The sequence below is a fragment of the Mirounga angustirostris genome, unplaced genomic scaffold (genome assembly GCF_029215605.1).
Source record: "Mirounga angustirostris isolate CCGP_5_RB_7025 unplaced genomic scaffold, mMirAng1.0.hap1 SCAF_6, whole genome shotgun sequence".
Lineage (NCBI taxonomy): Eukaryota > Metazoa > Chordata > Mammalia > Carnivora > Phocidae > Mirounga > Mirounga angustirostris.
In genome coordinates this window covers 33,201,702-33,215,593 of record NW_026991714.1, presented here as the reverse complement: position 1 = coordinate 33,215,593, position 13,892 = coordinate 33,201,702, and the positions used below count along the sequence as shown (strand labels likewise).

The 13,892-nt window shown below is 40.3% G+C and overlaps 1 protein-coding gene across 1 annotated transcript in view; it reads right to left on the bottom strand.

Annotated features, from left to right (window-relative positions):
- Positions 1-1,730: 1,730 nt before the first annotated feature.
- The window catches only part of C4BPA (complement component 4 binding protein alpha), a 30,126-nt gene continuing 17,964 nt past the window's right edge, over positions 1,731-13,892 (bottom strand). The window contains exons 9-12 of the mRNA XM_045876138.2: positions 8,300-8,485; positions 3,805-3,978; positions 2,689-2,864; positions 1,731-2,143 (exon numbers count right to left, since the gene is read on the bottom strand). Of these exons, the coding sequence (XP_045732094.1) occupies positions 1,970-2,143; positions 2,689-2,864; positions 3,805-3,978; positions 8,300-8,485 (710 nt within the window). The 3' untranslated portion in view covers positions 1,731-1,969. The remainder of the gene's footprint in view (positions 2,144-2,688; positions 2,865-3,804; positions 3,979-8,299; positions 8,486-13,892) is intronic.

Below are 13,892 nucleotides of genomic sequence, written 5' to 3'. Positions count from 1 at the left end.
TTAACAGTCTTCTCTACTTTCATGGATCAGATTTTCAGTAAATAAAGTGGGAAATGATATTTAAAATGCACATGAATTTAAACGACAAGTAGCAGATTTTCTCCTCCTGAGAAAATGTCTGAGGCACCCCAGGGGCTCACGGCACATCCTCATGCCCTGAACCGGCAGGGAAAACTCAATATTCACCATAATGGATTTTTAACTTATTTGTAAATTTTAATCAAGTTGTTTTTCAGGCAGGTTTAGTAAATATTTGATTGGTGAGACTGCACATAACAAAAGACCTCTATAAGCCCAGAGTCCAATGGTAGGTGGAAAGTTAAATGACTCTCTAAGAAAATGGAAAGAATTCTGTTGGAGCCAATTAATAGCAAAGAATGCAGAGGTCTGATGAAGGGGGAGGCTGAGTAGAGAGAGAGAGAGAGAGTGAGAGAGAGACCAGAACAGATGTCCGAAGAGAGCCACGGAGAAAAGGGAACTGCGGAAGAGACCAGCTGTGCTGTGGCCAACATCCCTAACTGGAGGCTGATGCAGGCACTGCCACAGCGCCCTCCCTGACGGTGACCCCGTCCTCGGGAGCCCATTCAGTGGGCCCACGATGCCGGCCGTCAACACTGTTGGAGCAAGTCTTCAGCGATGAGAGGAGGGAACTGGTGGATAAATGCCCCAGGTGCTCACCTGGAAAGACTACTCAGAATCGTGTCCCACATGCTCTCAGAGCACAGTCGGCATAACTGAGCACCTGTTAGCAACCCCAGTAACCACCCCATTCAAGCTCCTTCCTTCAGCCGTCCTCCCTTTCTCATCTGATCATCTCACTACCCACTTGCTGCTTTCTGGGCCACTCTCCAAGGAAACTAGTAACCCACAAATCCTTGTCTAAGGGGAAACCCGAAATAAAGATCTACCGATTTCCTAGAAGCAGGTGCAGGCAAATGGCTTTAAGGACCATCAATAGTTACCTTCCATGTTAGGTCGGTTTCTCTAACAGTTCCAGCCCCTCTGTTACATCGAAAGTCCACTGAAAACCTATGAGGCCCCAGTGCCTCTGCAGAGTATATTTGGTGAAATAAGAACAAAAGAGGCTGGCGTTCCCCCATAGAGGCATGAACAAAGAGAGAAGAGACGAGCAAAGGGGCTGGGACATGAATGAGAGATTTCAGAGGATGCAGGTCTTGGAGGGGGTGGTGAGTAGAAGGAACAACAGTGTCCAGGATACACCAAGATACACGGGTGATTGATGGAGGTTTCTCCTCATGTGGGGGATACTTGCTCAGGCCATTTCACTTTTCAGATGGAGGACATGGGAACACACAGGTGGCCGCCATGTGGGCCTCATTCATCAGTCTATCAGAGTTTGTTTTCTCAAAATGGAAGAAGGAAGAAGGAGGTCCAGACGCAAACACTAATCCCTTTCCTGTCAAGCAGAAGTCCAGAGGTAGCATTAGTGAGGGAGAGGGCCAGTGCACGGGGGTTGGGTAAAGGGCAGGACTCCCTTCAAATGGGGAGAATGGACCAGGATTTGGGGGTGTGTTGACATTTAGTCTAACTACTGAGGACCTGAGGGATTTGCACAAGTGGACATGTGCAGTGAGGCAATCCAGGGAAATGCTTTGCTGTGAGCCCACGTCCATGTCCAAGGCCCTTACAGTAAAGGAAATGTACTAACTTTGTGTAATGGGTATGTTTAGGTACCTCATTAAGGACAGACCACAAAGACAAAATCGTTTTTGATACATACATTTTTACTTGAAAAAAAAAATGTACACTTTGTGTCCAGAAAAGCAAAACCATCAGCGACAAGATAATCAATAATTCTACAGTCACAAAGCACTAAATGTGAACAAATTATCCTTTCTAGACATTTATTACCATGAATGATGGTGCAAAGGGGACAGCAGAGTTGGTAAGCTGAAGTGATCTGTATTGTATTGAAAGCGGCACATTTTTCTCCCTCTTTTGGGAGAAATTACAGTGATGACTCCATAGTATATTTCTTTGCCTTGTCTCTCTGTAGTTCCAGTAGTTCAATCTCCAAAGACAATTTATACAGCTCCATGGCCATTTTCACATCTGCTGGGTTGGGGAGACACTGCATGACCTTTCTGCCTTTGTGGACATGTTCACAGCCTTCAGGGACCACCTGAAAGAGATGTAGATGCTGGGTGTGGTTGAGTGGCTTCTCTCCAAATCAAGAAGGACAGGGTTGGAGGGGGAGGAGGACCTCCTGACAATGACAGGACTACAGCTCAAAGCCAAGACCAAGCACAGGACTGCCTGGTGAGCAGGAAAACCAGAAAACACCTTGGGTCCCACCGTAGTCCTTCCCAGAGGGATAAGGACCTGTTCTGAGACAGCTTCACAGAGGGCTTCTGTGAGGAGAGAGGCTGTTTCTGAGACCATCCAGAAATGGAACATAGTATATTATATAGTCTAGAAAATGTCCCAGGTATCTGAGTCCCTCTTTTCCCTAAGGGGCTCGATTATTCCTTGTTCTCCAGTGAGAGAGGAGAGCTTGTGACTCCTACCTGACCACAGTACTTCAAGAAAGAAGAGAATTCCTTTGAAGGACTCAGAAATGACTCCTGACAAGTCAGATCGCACCACTGCAAGCTGGGACAGTGCTTGGGGGAGGTCCATTTTTAGGGTTGGCTAGCACAGGAGCTTTTCTTGAATCATGCCACTTACCCACTCGCACTTGGGCACCCCAGGGTACCAGGTTCTGTTCTCTAAGCAAGTGATATTTTGGGGACCATCCAATTTATAGCCAGAGTCACACTGGATGGTAACATTTGCAGTTTGAAGATATTGATCCTCATCCATGGACAGCTTTGCATGGGCTATTTCTGGTTTTGGACACAGAGCTACAATGGAAACACAGTTTTAAGCAATATGGAAATCTAAGGAAAAAGACATGACAACAGGCTAGGATTATAAGAATTAACTATCATAGGTGCTGCTAATTGTTTTATCTTTTGTTTTGTTTTTGTAACAGTAATATTTGTTAGCATTTTGGTTGAGCATTGGCCACAATTATATATCAGATTCAGGCTAAGCATTTTATGTGATTCAGCTGTGTGAGGTAATGACTGTTAGTTATCACTCCCATTTTTCTAGGAGAAATTTGAGATACAGACAGGTTAAGAAACTTGTCCTAGGTCTTCATACTTTTGAAGAACATGATAGGGTATAAAAAAGGCATGTGATCCCAGGTTCTTCGCTTTCAAAGCAAGTCTCCCTCATCTCTTGATCCCAGCAAGACACTAGCTGTGAAATGTTCCCTCCTGCCGACTGGCTCCTGTATGTAATAGAGACTATGGTGGCAAATAATCCCCGGAGTTGCTGATGGCAAAATGCTATTAACCTGTGTGCCTGTAAAAGTCAGACCTGACCTTGACTTGTCCTGTCCCCACAAAACAGGAGCCCCCCCTTCCCCGGCCTGTAGCATGGGTAAGTGGTGCCTTGCACGAGGCTGTGATGGAAGTATCTGCCACTTTGTGAGGTTTGGAATTAGCCCTTAAGAGCCCACATTCATGCTAAAGCAAGCTTGCATGAAAATTTTGCTACAGGCCGTAAATGAAATGGCCACTTGCAGAATTTTTCTGGAAATATACAGGAAAGTGGGCATAGGGGTTGAATTTTATGACTGGGAGAAAGAAGAAGGGAGGTGGATGTTTATGTATTCCCCTTGTGCTGTTTGCATCCTGAATATAGTCATGATTTCAAATAAATCAAATCAAATCAAATGCTTCCGTGCTTTTGTGACATTTCCACCCACCTGACTGAAAAGGGAGTTGGAGTTACCTTTACACTGAGGGACTGCAGGTGTCCAACGTGAAGAACTGCAAGTGAGTTTGGCCTCTCCAACCAGAGTGTATCCTTTGTCACATTTATATATCACTTCATTTTGTATGAATACACGGAATCCTTTAACTTCTTCATAATGTCCGTGGGCAACATCAGGAGGAAAATCACAATCTTGATGGTGAGAGATAAAAGTGAGAGAGCATGAGCTTGTAGAATGTAAAAAAATAACTCATCCCTGAATCTGTGTGTTTTGTAGGAGGCTCCATTCTGTCCTGTCATCTTCTCTGCTCAGAGGATCACTTAGCCAAACCCAAGACCTGCACTGCCCTCCTGTAAGCCTCATGCTGAGGAACCATCATGGCCCCATCATTAGACCACTTGGTGGTCATCTCTAATATCTTCAAAAGGATAAGGGGAATGGATAAAATTAATACTTTGTTCAACCCCCACATTGAGTTCTTGGCCTACGGGGTAAAACCTGTCATATCCAAGAAGTCGAGTAGAAGCCATTGATTCTGCCTCTCCCCATCCCCCTTGAAGCAAAGACAGCATATGAAAAACTACATCATATACCAAAGTGGCAGGGGAAATGGTGGCATTGTGCCACTCTTACAGAACTACAGCTGCCTCTCCATTATACTGCCATTTACTTCCCCAGTCTGTCTACAAGAGAAGTTAGGATTCTGGGGAATGACAGTCGACTATGGAAAATTCAACATTTTAGTTCTCATTTCAGATGTGGTGTCTTTGCTAGAGTAGATTTTTGTATCTTCAGGTAAGTGGGGGCCACTGGTTTAGCAGATGCCTTCTTCTCATCCCTATCACAAAAGAGGGTCAGAAAGTTTGCATACACAGAAGGATAAAATCACACATTTGTAGTTTTAGCCCTGGGGTATGATAACTCACTTGCCCCTGTCATAATAGAGTCTGATGATACAATGATTATCTGGACACCCACACTGATCCAGTATGTCAATGGCCTCATGTTAATTCTACTGAATGAGCAAGAAGAAACTAGCATGTTGATATAGATAGATAGATGATAGATAGATAATCCATCTGGGTTTCTGGCGTAGATCTCCTAAACCCTTGTAAATTCCTAAGTGCCTAGAACACTAAGAACATCTTTTGTTCTACTGAGGCAATTCTCAGTGGCTCCTGGATTAGAGTTGGTCACCAGAAAGATCGAGTCATGATGCAAAACTTAGAAGCTTAGAAATTTTCAGGCCTGCTCTCCTCTTCAAAGAGAGGAGAGAAGTAGGAAACAGTGTTAGTAATTGAGCATGCCTATAATGAGCGAGCCTTCATAAAATCTCAGTAGTATATTGTTCAGGGAGTTGCCAGGTGGGTGAACACATCCACGTACTGGAGGATGATGTACCCCAAATCCACAGGTACAGAGGCTCCTGTGCTTGGGACCCTCCCAGACTTCACCTTATGTATCTCTTCATTTGTGTCCTTCATCATATCCTTTAATAAACTGGTAAATATAAGTTAGTGTCCCTGAGTTCTGTGAGCCCTTCTAGCAAATTAATGGAACTCCACAAGGAGATCATGGGAACCTCCAATTTGTAGCCAAGTTGAACAGACTTTGGCAGCAGCCCGAGGACCTACTACCACAATTGGCATCTAATGTGGGGGGCAGCTTCATGAGACTGAGCCTTTACCCTGTGGAATCTGCCACTCTCTTCAGGTAGATAGTGCTGGAACTGTGGCAAATTATAGGACACCCAGCTGGTGTTGCAGAGAATTCTTTGTTGGAAGAAGAAGAAAAAAAAAAACAAAAACGCATACACTTGGTCACCTGAAATGTTGTGAGTGTTCCGTGTGAGCAGTAAAAGAGACATACAAGAGAAACACAGGAAGTGAAGGGGAAGACTGGGTTTTTCCAACTCCCATACTGATGCCCAGATATAGAATGTAAAGATTCAAGGGTTTGCCATATCAATACAATCTTCAGAGGTCCAGGGTTCAGGGCTTGTTAGGCTATCCCATCTAAACTAATGGGATATGCACAACACACCACAAAAAATGGTGCATAACACCAAGTAGAACTTTCTAGACTCTAGAGGCAGTACATTCCATACTTGGGAATACTATTCCAGCCCATATGCTAGATGACATAAGAGATAGCTGGGTTTGAGTGGGGCCCATGTTGGGAAAAGCCTCGGCAGCAAGTCCAGTTGCAGTGAAATTGTCCTGTTGCTTGAAACTTAGGACGCAGCAGAGCTTAGTATATTGAAGGTGGCTATAGTCAGAAAGCGTGCAAATATCAATGGGACTATCACAGCATATACCCTTGAGATCCTGAAGCAAGGTCAGGCACTGCTGCAGAGAATTATGTGCTGTTTGAGATATAACTCTTGACATGTTGTTTGGTCCTGATAGAAACTGTACCTGATATTGGGTCATGAAGTGAGCATGTGCCAAAAATCATGATCTTGGTCTATCAGAACCAAGTTATACGGCCAGGCAGGCAACAAACAATTCATTATAAAATGGAAGTTGTCATCTGGGATTGAACATGCACAAGCAGCCTGCACAAATAGGGAGCCTAAATCCTACTTGTGCCCATCCACTGTTGCACAAGTGTCTCTTTAGCTCATGCTTACGGCTATGTGGAGTATCCATTATAACCAACTGACAGAACAGAGGGAAGCCAAGCCTCATTCACAGATGTGTATTTTGGGTACGTGTGTGCAAGCTAAAATGGACGGAAGCTGCATTAGAGCCTGATCAGGGAAAGAGAGTAGTAAGGAAAAATCTTAGGTAATCTTGCCATTCACTTTTTTGGAAAAAGAAATGGGCTAAGGATAGATTAAATTAGCCTGGAATGGCCCAGAATGAATGGCTTATTTGTCAGCATCCTTAAGGACAAAGATTGGAAGATTGGGCCCAAGGAGATCTGCAGTAGGTAGAAGCAGGTGACTGGACGTATGGGAATGACAGGAAGTGCAAAGTTTTTATTTTGTGTGTTAACACCAGCAGAGCATCCCCAGTAGAGTAGGCATTAAAAAATCAAATAGAAAACAATGTCTCAGCCAGTTGAAGTCAGCCATCTTCTGTCATTGGCCCGACTAGTGCTGTCACAAGAGGAAGAGGAGGAAAGTGGTGGTATGGATGAAGAACAAGCATGGTGGGCACAACAACATGGACTCCCACTTACCGAGGCTGTCACTGAATCTTCAAACTGCCAGCCACAATGCTAAGTCCCTAATATGATACCATCCCTTGAGATAACCACAAAGCCACTTGGTAGCCAGTTGACTATATTACATCCCTTCTACCTGGAAGGGACAAATAGGTATTTTGACAGAAATACACAAGTATTCCAGGTATGGGTTTGCCTTTTCTGCTTGTGGGACTTCAGTCAGCACTGTTATCTGAAGACTATAGGGTGTTTAAATAATTGGCATAGAATTACACTATGCGCAACTAGAAAACCCACTCATAGCAAAAGAGGTGTAGTACTAAGACCGTGGCCATGGAATGTACCACTCACATTACAGACTGCATCATCCAGAACCCGTAGGCCTGTTTGGACATTGGAATGGCCTGTTAAAGGCACAGCTGAAGTGCCAGTTGAGAGGCAATATTTTACAGTGATAACACTTCACAATATTACTTTACAATATCTTCTGGAACACAGGACTCTGAACCACGTTAGGGCTCCTTTGGGCTCCTTCTTACACACAAGGCAAGAAGAAGCATCACTATCCAGGGGTAATTGTTCTTGATCATCACTAGATAGGACGATGGAAAAACAATGGGAGAAGTAGGATTGTATTTAGCACTTAAGTGCTCTTGGTGAGGGAGAGTTAGGCATTTCATACTGGGGGATAGTCTGAAGGAAAACTTAGAGACAGCAGAAGGAAGGGAGGAAGTTTGAGGAAGAAAGGAAGCAAGTTTAGAAAGATGGGTTCAAATAGATTTGGGTGGGTCTTGAAATGCAGATAAAAGCATATGGACAGAAAGAAGAGAAGAAAAGACAATAAATACCAAGAAACAGAAGACAATAATTGATAAGTTCAGCTGATCTATTAGATGTGGCCTATTTTTACTGATTTCAGAAAAGAAAAGAAAAGCAGGAAGGTCAAGAGAATGGGAATAAACAATGAGGAAGGAAAAGAAAGTTGGACTGCGGGGGTGGACAATGCTTTTTAACAAATTTATCCACTCCAAAAATCATGAAGGGTATACAAATTCTTCCTAATTTGAAACCTTCCCTTAATAATCTCCATCACTTTGATATGAAGAAACATCAAACAAACTGAGGGTTGCTGGAGGGGAGGGGTGTGGGGGGATGGGGTAACTGGGTGATGGGCACTAAAAGGGCACTTGATATAATGAGCACTGGGTATCATATGCAACTAATGAATCACTAAATTCTACCCCAGAACTAATAATACAGTATATGTTAACTAACCTGAATGTAAATTTAAAAAAAGAAAAGAAAAAAGAAAAAAGAACATAAAATTCCATAAGCTCTTACTCTCATCACATGTTGGTGTTTTGGGATTCCACGTGCCATCTTCTTGGCACCTAGCTTCAAACTGATATTTCTTATAACACATATAAAAAACTGTGTCTCTGTAGAAATAAACACAGCTATTCACAGATCTAGTGCTTTTTGAAATGATTTCACCATTCTCCAGGTCTGGTATTGGGCAACACATCTCTGAAAAATAGAGAGTGAGGTGAATGGTTAGTAAAATCACTGCAATGAGGCGCCTATGGATAATAAATTCATTTCTGCTTTCGAAGATTTCACCACTGAAGAGAGACTGGGGAAACAGAAAAAGGACATTCTGGGTCTGCTCTCCCTGTCCCTGATTGCTAAAGTACTCCAACCTAGTCATTTCCCTTCAACTAAATGATTTCATTAGGAGCCTCCAAAATGAGACACTGGATGAAACCTGCCTGAAAATGTAAATTTTCAGAAGCATTCAAAAGCAATGACAAATAACATCCATTGCTTATGATTTCATTAGGGTTACATCATTATTAACCTCTCTAATACCTTACACTTCCTTAGTCACAAAAGGAAAAATGTCCTCAAAAGTTTATATCCATCTGACAGCTAACGCACAGAAATAAATTTAAATTACTGCATATGGCCAGGATCTTTTTTGATGCCACATTTAAGAGAAATAGCTACTCAAATTCTTTCATTTTTAATGCAGTAAGAGCTGATAAAAAGATATTTTTTATTCATTAGTAGAAATACTTTCAGGTAGAACTTGATATTGCTTGATATAAGAGAAAATATCAGAGCAGATTAAAATGCCCTATTCTTCACATCAGGAGCTTGACTAGCACTACAATGGTTTTTTAGGCATACCTAAACACTCTCACTACTCACTTATTTATGAATTACAATAAAAATACCCAACATTCATGTTTCTAAATTATAATATTAATATTTATGTAATACTATAGAAAGCACTTAAATCATACTATTTAAGTCATAGTCCAAATCCACACTGTATTAGATTTTCTGATAACTAGGATAAATATCATTTCACTTCTGTTTTTTAAATGTTAAATATATCTTTATTAAATAATTAAATCAATACAACTATAGTGGGTAACAAAAATATAATTTTAAAGTAGGTTTTTAAATTCCTGGGGCACCTGAGTGGCTCAGTCGTTAAGCGTCTGCCTTCGGCTCAGGTCATGATCCCTGGGTCCTGGGATCGAGCCCCGCATCGGGCTCCCTGCTCTACGGGAAGCCTGCTTCTCCCTCTCCCATTCCCCCTGCTTGTGTTCCCTCTCTCGCTGTGTCTCTCCCTGTCAAATAAATAAATAAAATCTTAAAAAAAAAAAAAAATTCCCAACAAACAAAAGTCTAGGGCCAAATGGCTTCACTATTCACAGGTGAATTCTACCAAACATTTAAGAGGAGTTAATACCTATTCCTCTCAAATTGTTCCAAAAGTAGGAGAGGAAGGAAAACTTCCAAATTCATTCTACAAGGTCAGTACTAGCTTGATACCAAAACCAGACAAAAACCCACACAAAAGAAAACTGTAGGCAATATTCCTGATGAACAAAGATGCAAAAATCCTCAGCCAAATATTAGCTAATCGAATGCAACAATACATTAAAAGGACCATTCAGTCAAGTGGGATACTTACCAGGGATGGAAGTACGGTTCAATATTTGCAAATCAGTGAATGTAATACATCAAATTAACAAAAGGAAAAAATTTTAAAAACATATGATCATTTCAAAAGATGCAGAAAAAGCATTTGACAAAATATGACATCCGTTCATGACAAAATGTCTCAACAAAGTGGGTGTAGAGGAACCATAACTTAACATGATAAAGGCCACATACGAAAAACCCATAGCTAACATCTTAGTCAATTGTGAAAAACTGAAATCTTTTCCTCTAAGATCAGAACCAAAGATGCCCACTATTGCCACTTTTATTCAACACAGTACTCGAAGTCCTAGCTGTAGCAATCAGACAAGAAAAAGAAATAGAAGGGATTCAAACTGGTAAGGAAGAAGTAAAATTGTCACTATTTGCAGATGACATGATACTATATATATAAAACCCTAAAGACTCCACCAAAAAACTATTAGAACTAGTAAATTCAGAACCACTGCAGGATATAAAATTAATATATAATATTATATAGATTATATATAATATTAATTAATATATAGAAATCTATTGTGTATATATATACAATATAAACAATATACTTATATATTGTACAAGTAGCAGAAAGAGAAATTAAGAAAAGAACCCCATTTACAATTATACCAAGAAGAATAAAATATAAATTTAACCAAGGAAGTAAAGGACCTCCTCTCTGAAAACTATAAGATATTGATGAAAGAAATTGAAGATGACACAAAAAAAAGGAGAGATATACCATGCTCATAGATTGGAAGAATTAATATTATGAAATGTCTATACTACCCAAAACAATCTACACATTTAATGCAATCCCTATCAAAATGCCAATAGCATTTTTCACAGAATTAGAACAAATAATCATGTGGAACCACAAAGACCTCTAATAGCCAAAGCAATTCTTAGAAAGAACAAAGCTGGAAGTATCACAATCCCAGATTTTAAGACATACTACAAAGCTATAGTAATTAAAACAGTATGGTACTTGAACAGACGTTTTTCCAAAGAAGACATCCAAATGACCAACAGACACATGAAAAAGTGCTCAACATCGCTTGGCATCAGGGAGATTCAAATCAAAACCTCAATGAGATATCACCTCGCACCAGTCAGAATGGCTAAAATTAACAAGTCAGGAAACGACAGACGTTGGCGGGGGTGTGGAGAAAGGGGAACCCTCCTACACTGTTGGTGGGAATGCAAGCTGGTGCAGCCACTCTGCAAAACAGTATGGGGTTCCTCAAAAAGTTGAAAATAGAGCTACCCTACGACCCAGCAATTGTACTACTGGGTATTTCACCCAAAGATACAAATGTAGGAATCTGAAGGGGTACGTGCACCCCGATGTTTATAGCAGCAATGTCCATAATAGCCAAACTGTGGAAAGAGCCAAGATATCCATCGACAGAGGAATGGATAAAGAAGATGTGGTAGATATATACAATGGAATATTATGCAGCCATCAAAAAGAATGAGATCTTGCCATTTGCAATGACATGGATGGAACTGGAGGGTGTTATGCTGAGCGAAATAAGTCAATCAGAGAAAGACATGTATCATATGATCTCACTGATATGAGGAATTCTTAATCTCAGGAAACAAACTGAAGGTTGCTGGAGTGGTGGGGGTTGGGAGGGATGGGGTGGCTGGGTGATAGACACTGGGGAGGGTATGTGCTGTGGTGAGTGCTGTGAATTGTGCAAGACTGTTGAATCACAGATCTGTATCTCTGAAACAAATAATACAATATATGTTAAAAAAAAAAAGAAGAAAAAGATAGCAGGAGGGGAAGAATGAAGGGGGGAAATCGGAGGGGGAGACGAACCATGAGAGACGTTGGACTCTGAAAAACAAACTGAGGGTTCTAGAGGGGAGGGGAGTGGGAGGATGGGTTAGCCTGGTGATGGGTATTAAGGAGGGCACGTTCTGCATGGAGCACTGGGTGTTATATGCAAACAATGAATCATGGAACACTACATCAAAAACTAATGATGTAATGTATGGTGATTAACATAACATAATAATAAAAATAACAGTATGGTACTAGCACAAAAATAGACTCATAGATCAATAGAACAGAATAGTGAGCCCCAAAATAAAGCCATGCTTATATAGTCAAGTAATCTATGACAAAGGAGGCAAGAACATACAATGGGGAAAACACAGTCTTTTCAATAAATGGTATTGAAAAAACTAGGCAGCTATGTGCAAAAGAATGAAACTGGACCACTTTCTTACACCATACACAAAAATAAACTCAAAATGGACTAAAAACCTAAATGTGAGACCTGAAGCCATAAAACTCCTAAAAGAAAACATAGGCAGTAATCTCTCGGACATTAGCATTTTTATGGATCTGTTTCCTCAGGCAAGGGAAGCAAAAGCAAAAATAAACTATTGGGATTACACCAAAATAAAACACTTTTGCACAGTGAAGAAAACCATCAACAAAACAAAAAGGCAACCTACTGAATGGGAGAAGATATCTGTAAACAATATATTCCATAAAGGGTGAATATCCAAAATATATAAAGAACTTATCAAAGTCAACACTGAAAAATCAAGTAATCTGATTAAAGAATGGGCAGAGTACCTGAAGAGACTCTTTTCTAAAGAAAACAGACCTGTACCTCTGAAACAAATAATACATTATATGTTTAAAAAAAAAAAAGATAGCAGGAAGGGAAAAATGAAGGGGGGTAAATCAGAGGGGGAGATGAACCATGAGAGACTGTGGACTCTGAGAAACAAACTAAGGGTTCTGGGGGGGGTGGGGGGATGGGTTAGTCTGGTGATGGGTATTAAAGAGGGCATGTTCTGCATGGAGCACTGGGTGTTATATGTAAACAGTGAATCATGGATCACTACATCAAAAACTAATGATGTATGGTGATTAACATAACATAATAAAAAAAGAAAGAAAAAAGAAAACATACAGGTGGCCAACAGACACATGAAAAGATGCTCAACATCACTCACCATCAGGGAAATGCAAATCAAAACCACAATGAGATATCACCTCACACCTGTCAAAATGGCTAATGTCAAAAAGAAGAGAAATAGCACGTGTTGACAAGGATGCAGTAGAAAGGGAATCCTTGTGCTCTACCAGTGGGAATGTAAATTGGTGCATCTAAGATATGTGATAACCCAAGTGTCCATAGATAGATGAATGGATAAAGAAGATGTGGTATATATATGTGTGTGTTTGTATATATATATATATGTATAATGTATACATATGTATATATGTATATATACATATATATGTATATATACATATATATATATACACACACACATACATACACCCACATTTGAATATTAGTCAGAAAAAATAATGATCTTGCCATTTGTGACACATGGTGGGCCCAGAAGGCCCATGATGGCTAAGTCAGACAGAGAAAGACAAATACTATATGGTTTCACTTATATGTGGAATCTAAAAACCAAACCAAACCAAACAAATAAACAAACAGACTTTTAAATGCAGAGAACAAACTGGTGGTTACCAGAGGGGAGGAAACTGGAGGATGGATGAAATAGGTGAAGGGGATTAAGAGGTACAAACTTCAAGTTATAAAATAAATAAGTCACAGAGATTAAAAGTACAGCATAGGGAATATAGTCACAATAATGTAATAATATATGGTGGCAGATGGTGACTATACTTCTTGTGGTGGGCACTGAGTAATGCACAGAATTGTTGAATTATATTGTACACCTGAAACTAATATAACATTGTGTGTTGACTATACCTCAATAATAAGACAAAGAAGAAAAGGATGGAGAAAAATAGAAGTTGGTTTTTAGACATGTATAAATAAACATTTATATAGAAAGATTTAGTGTATTAATTACAAGTCACTATTTCGTATTCATCAAGGAGAATCCTCAAAGGCTTGTATTTACCAATACTTTGTTATTTAAGTGGTGA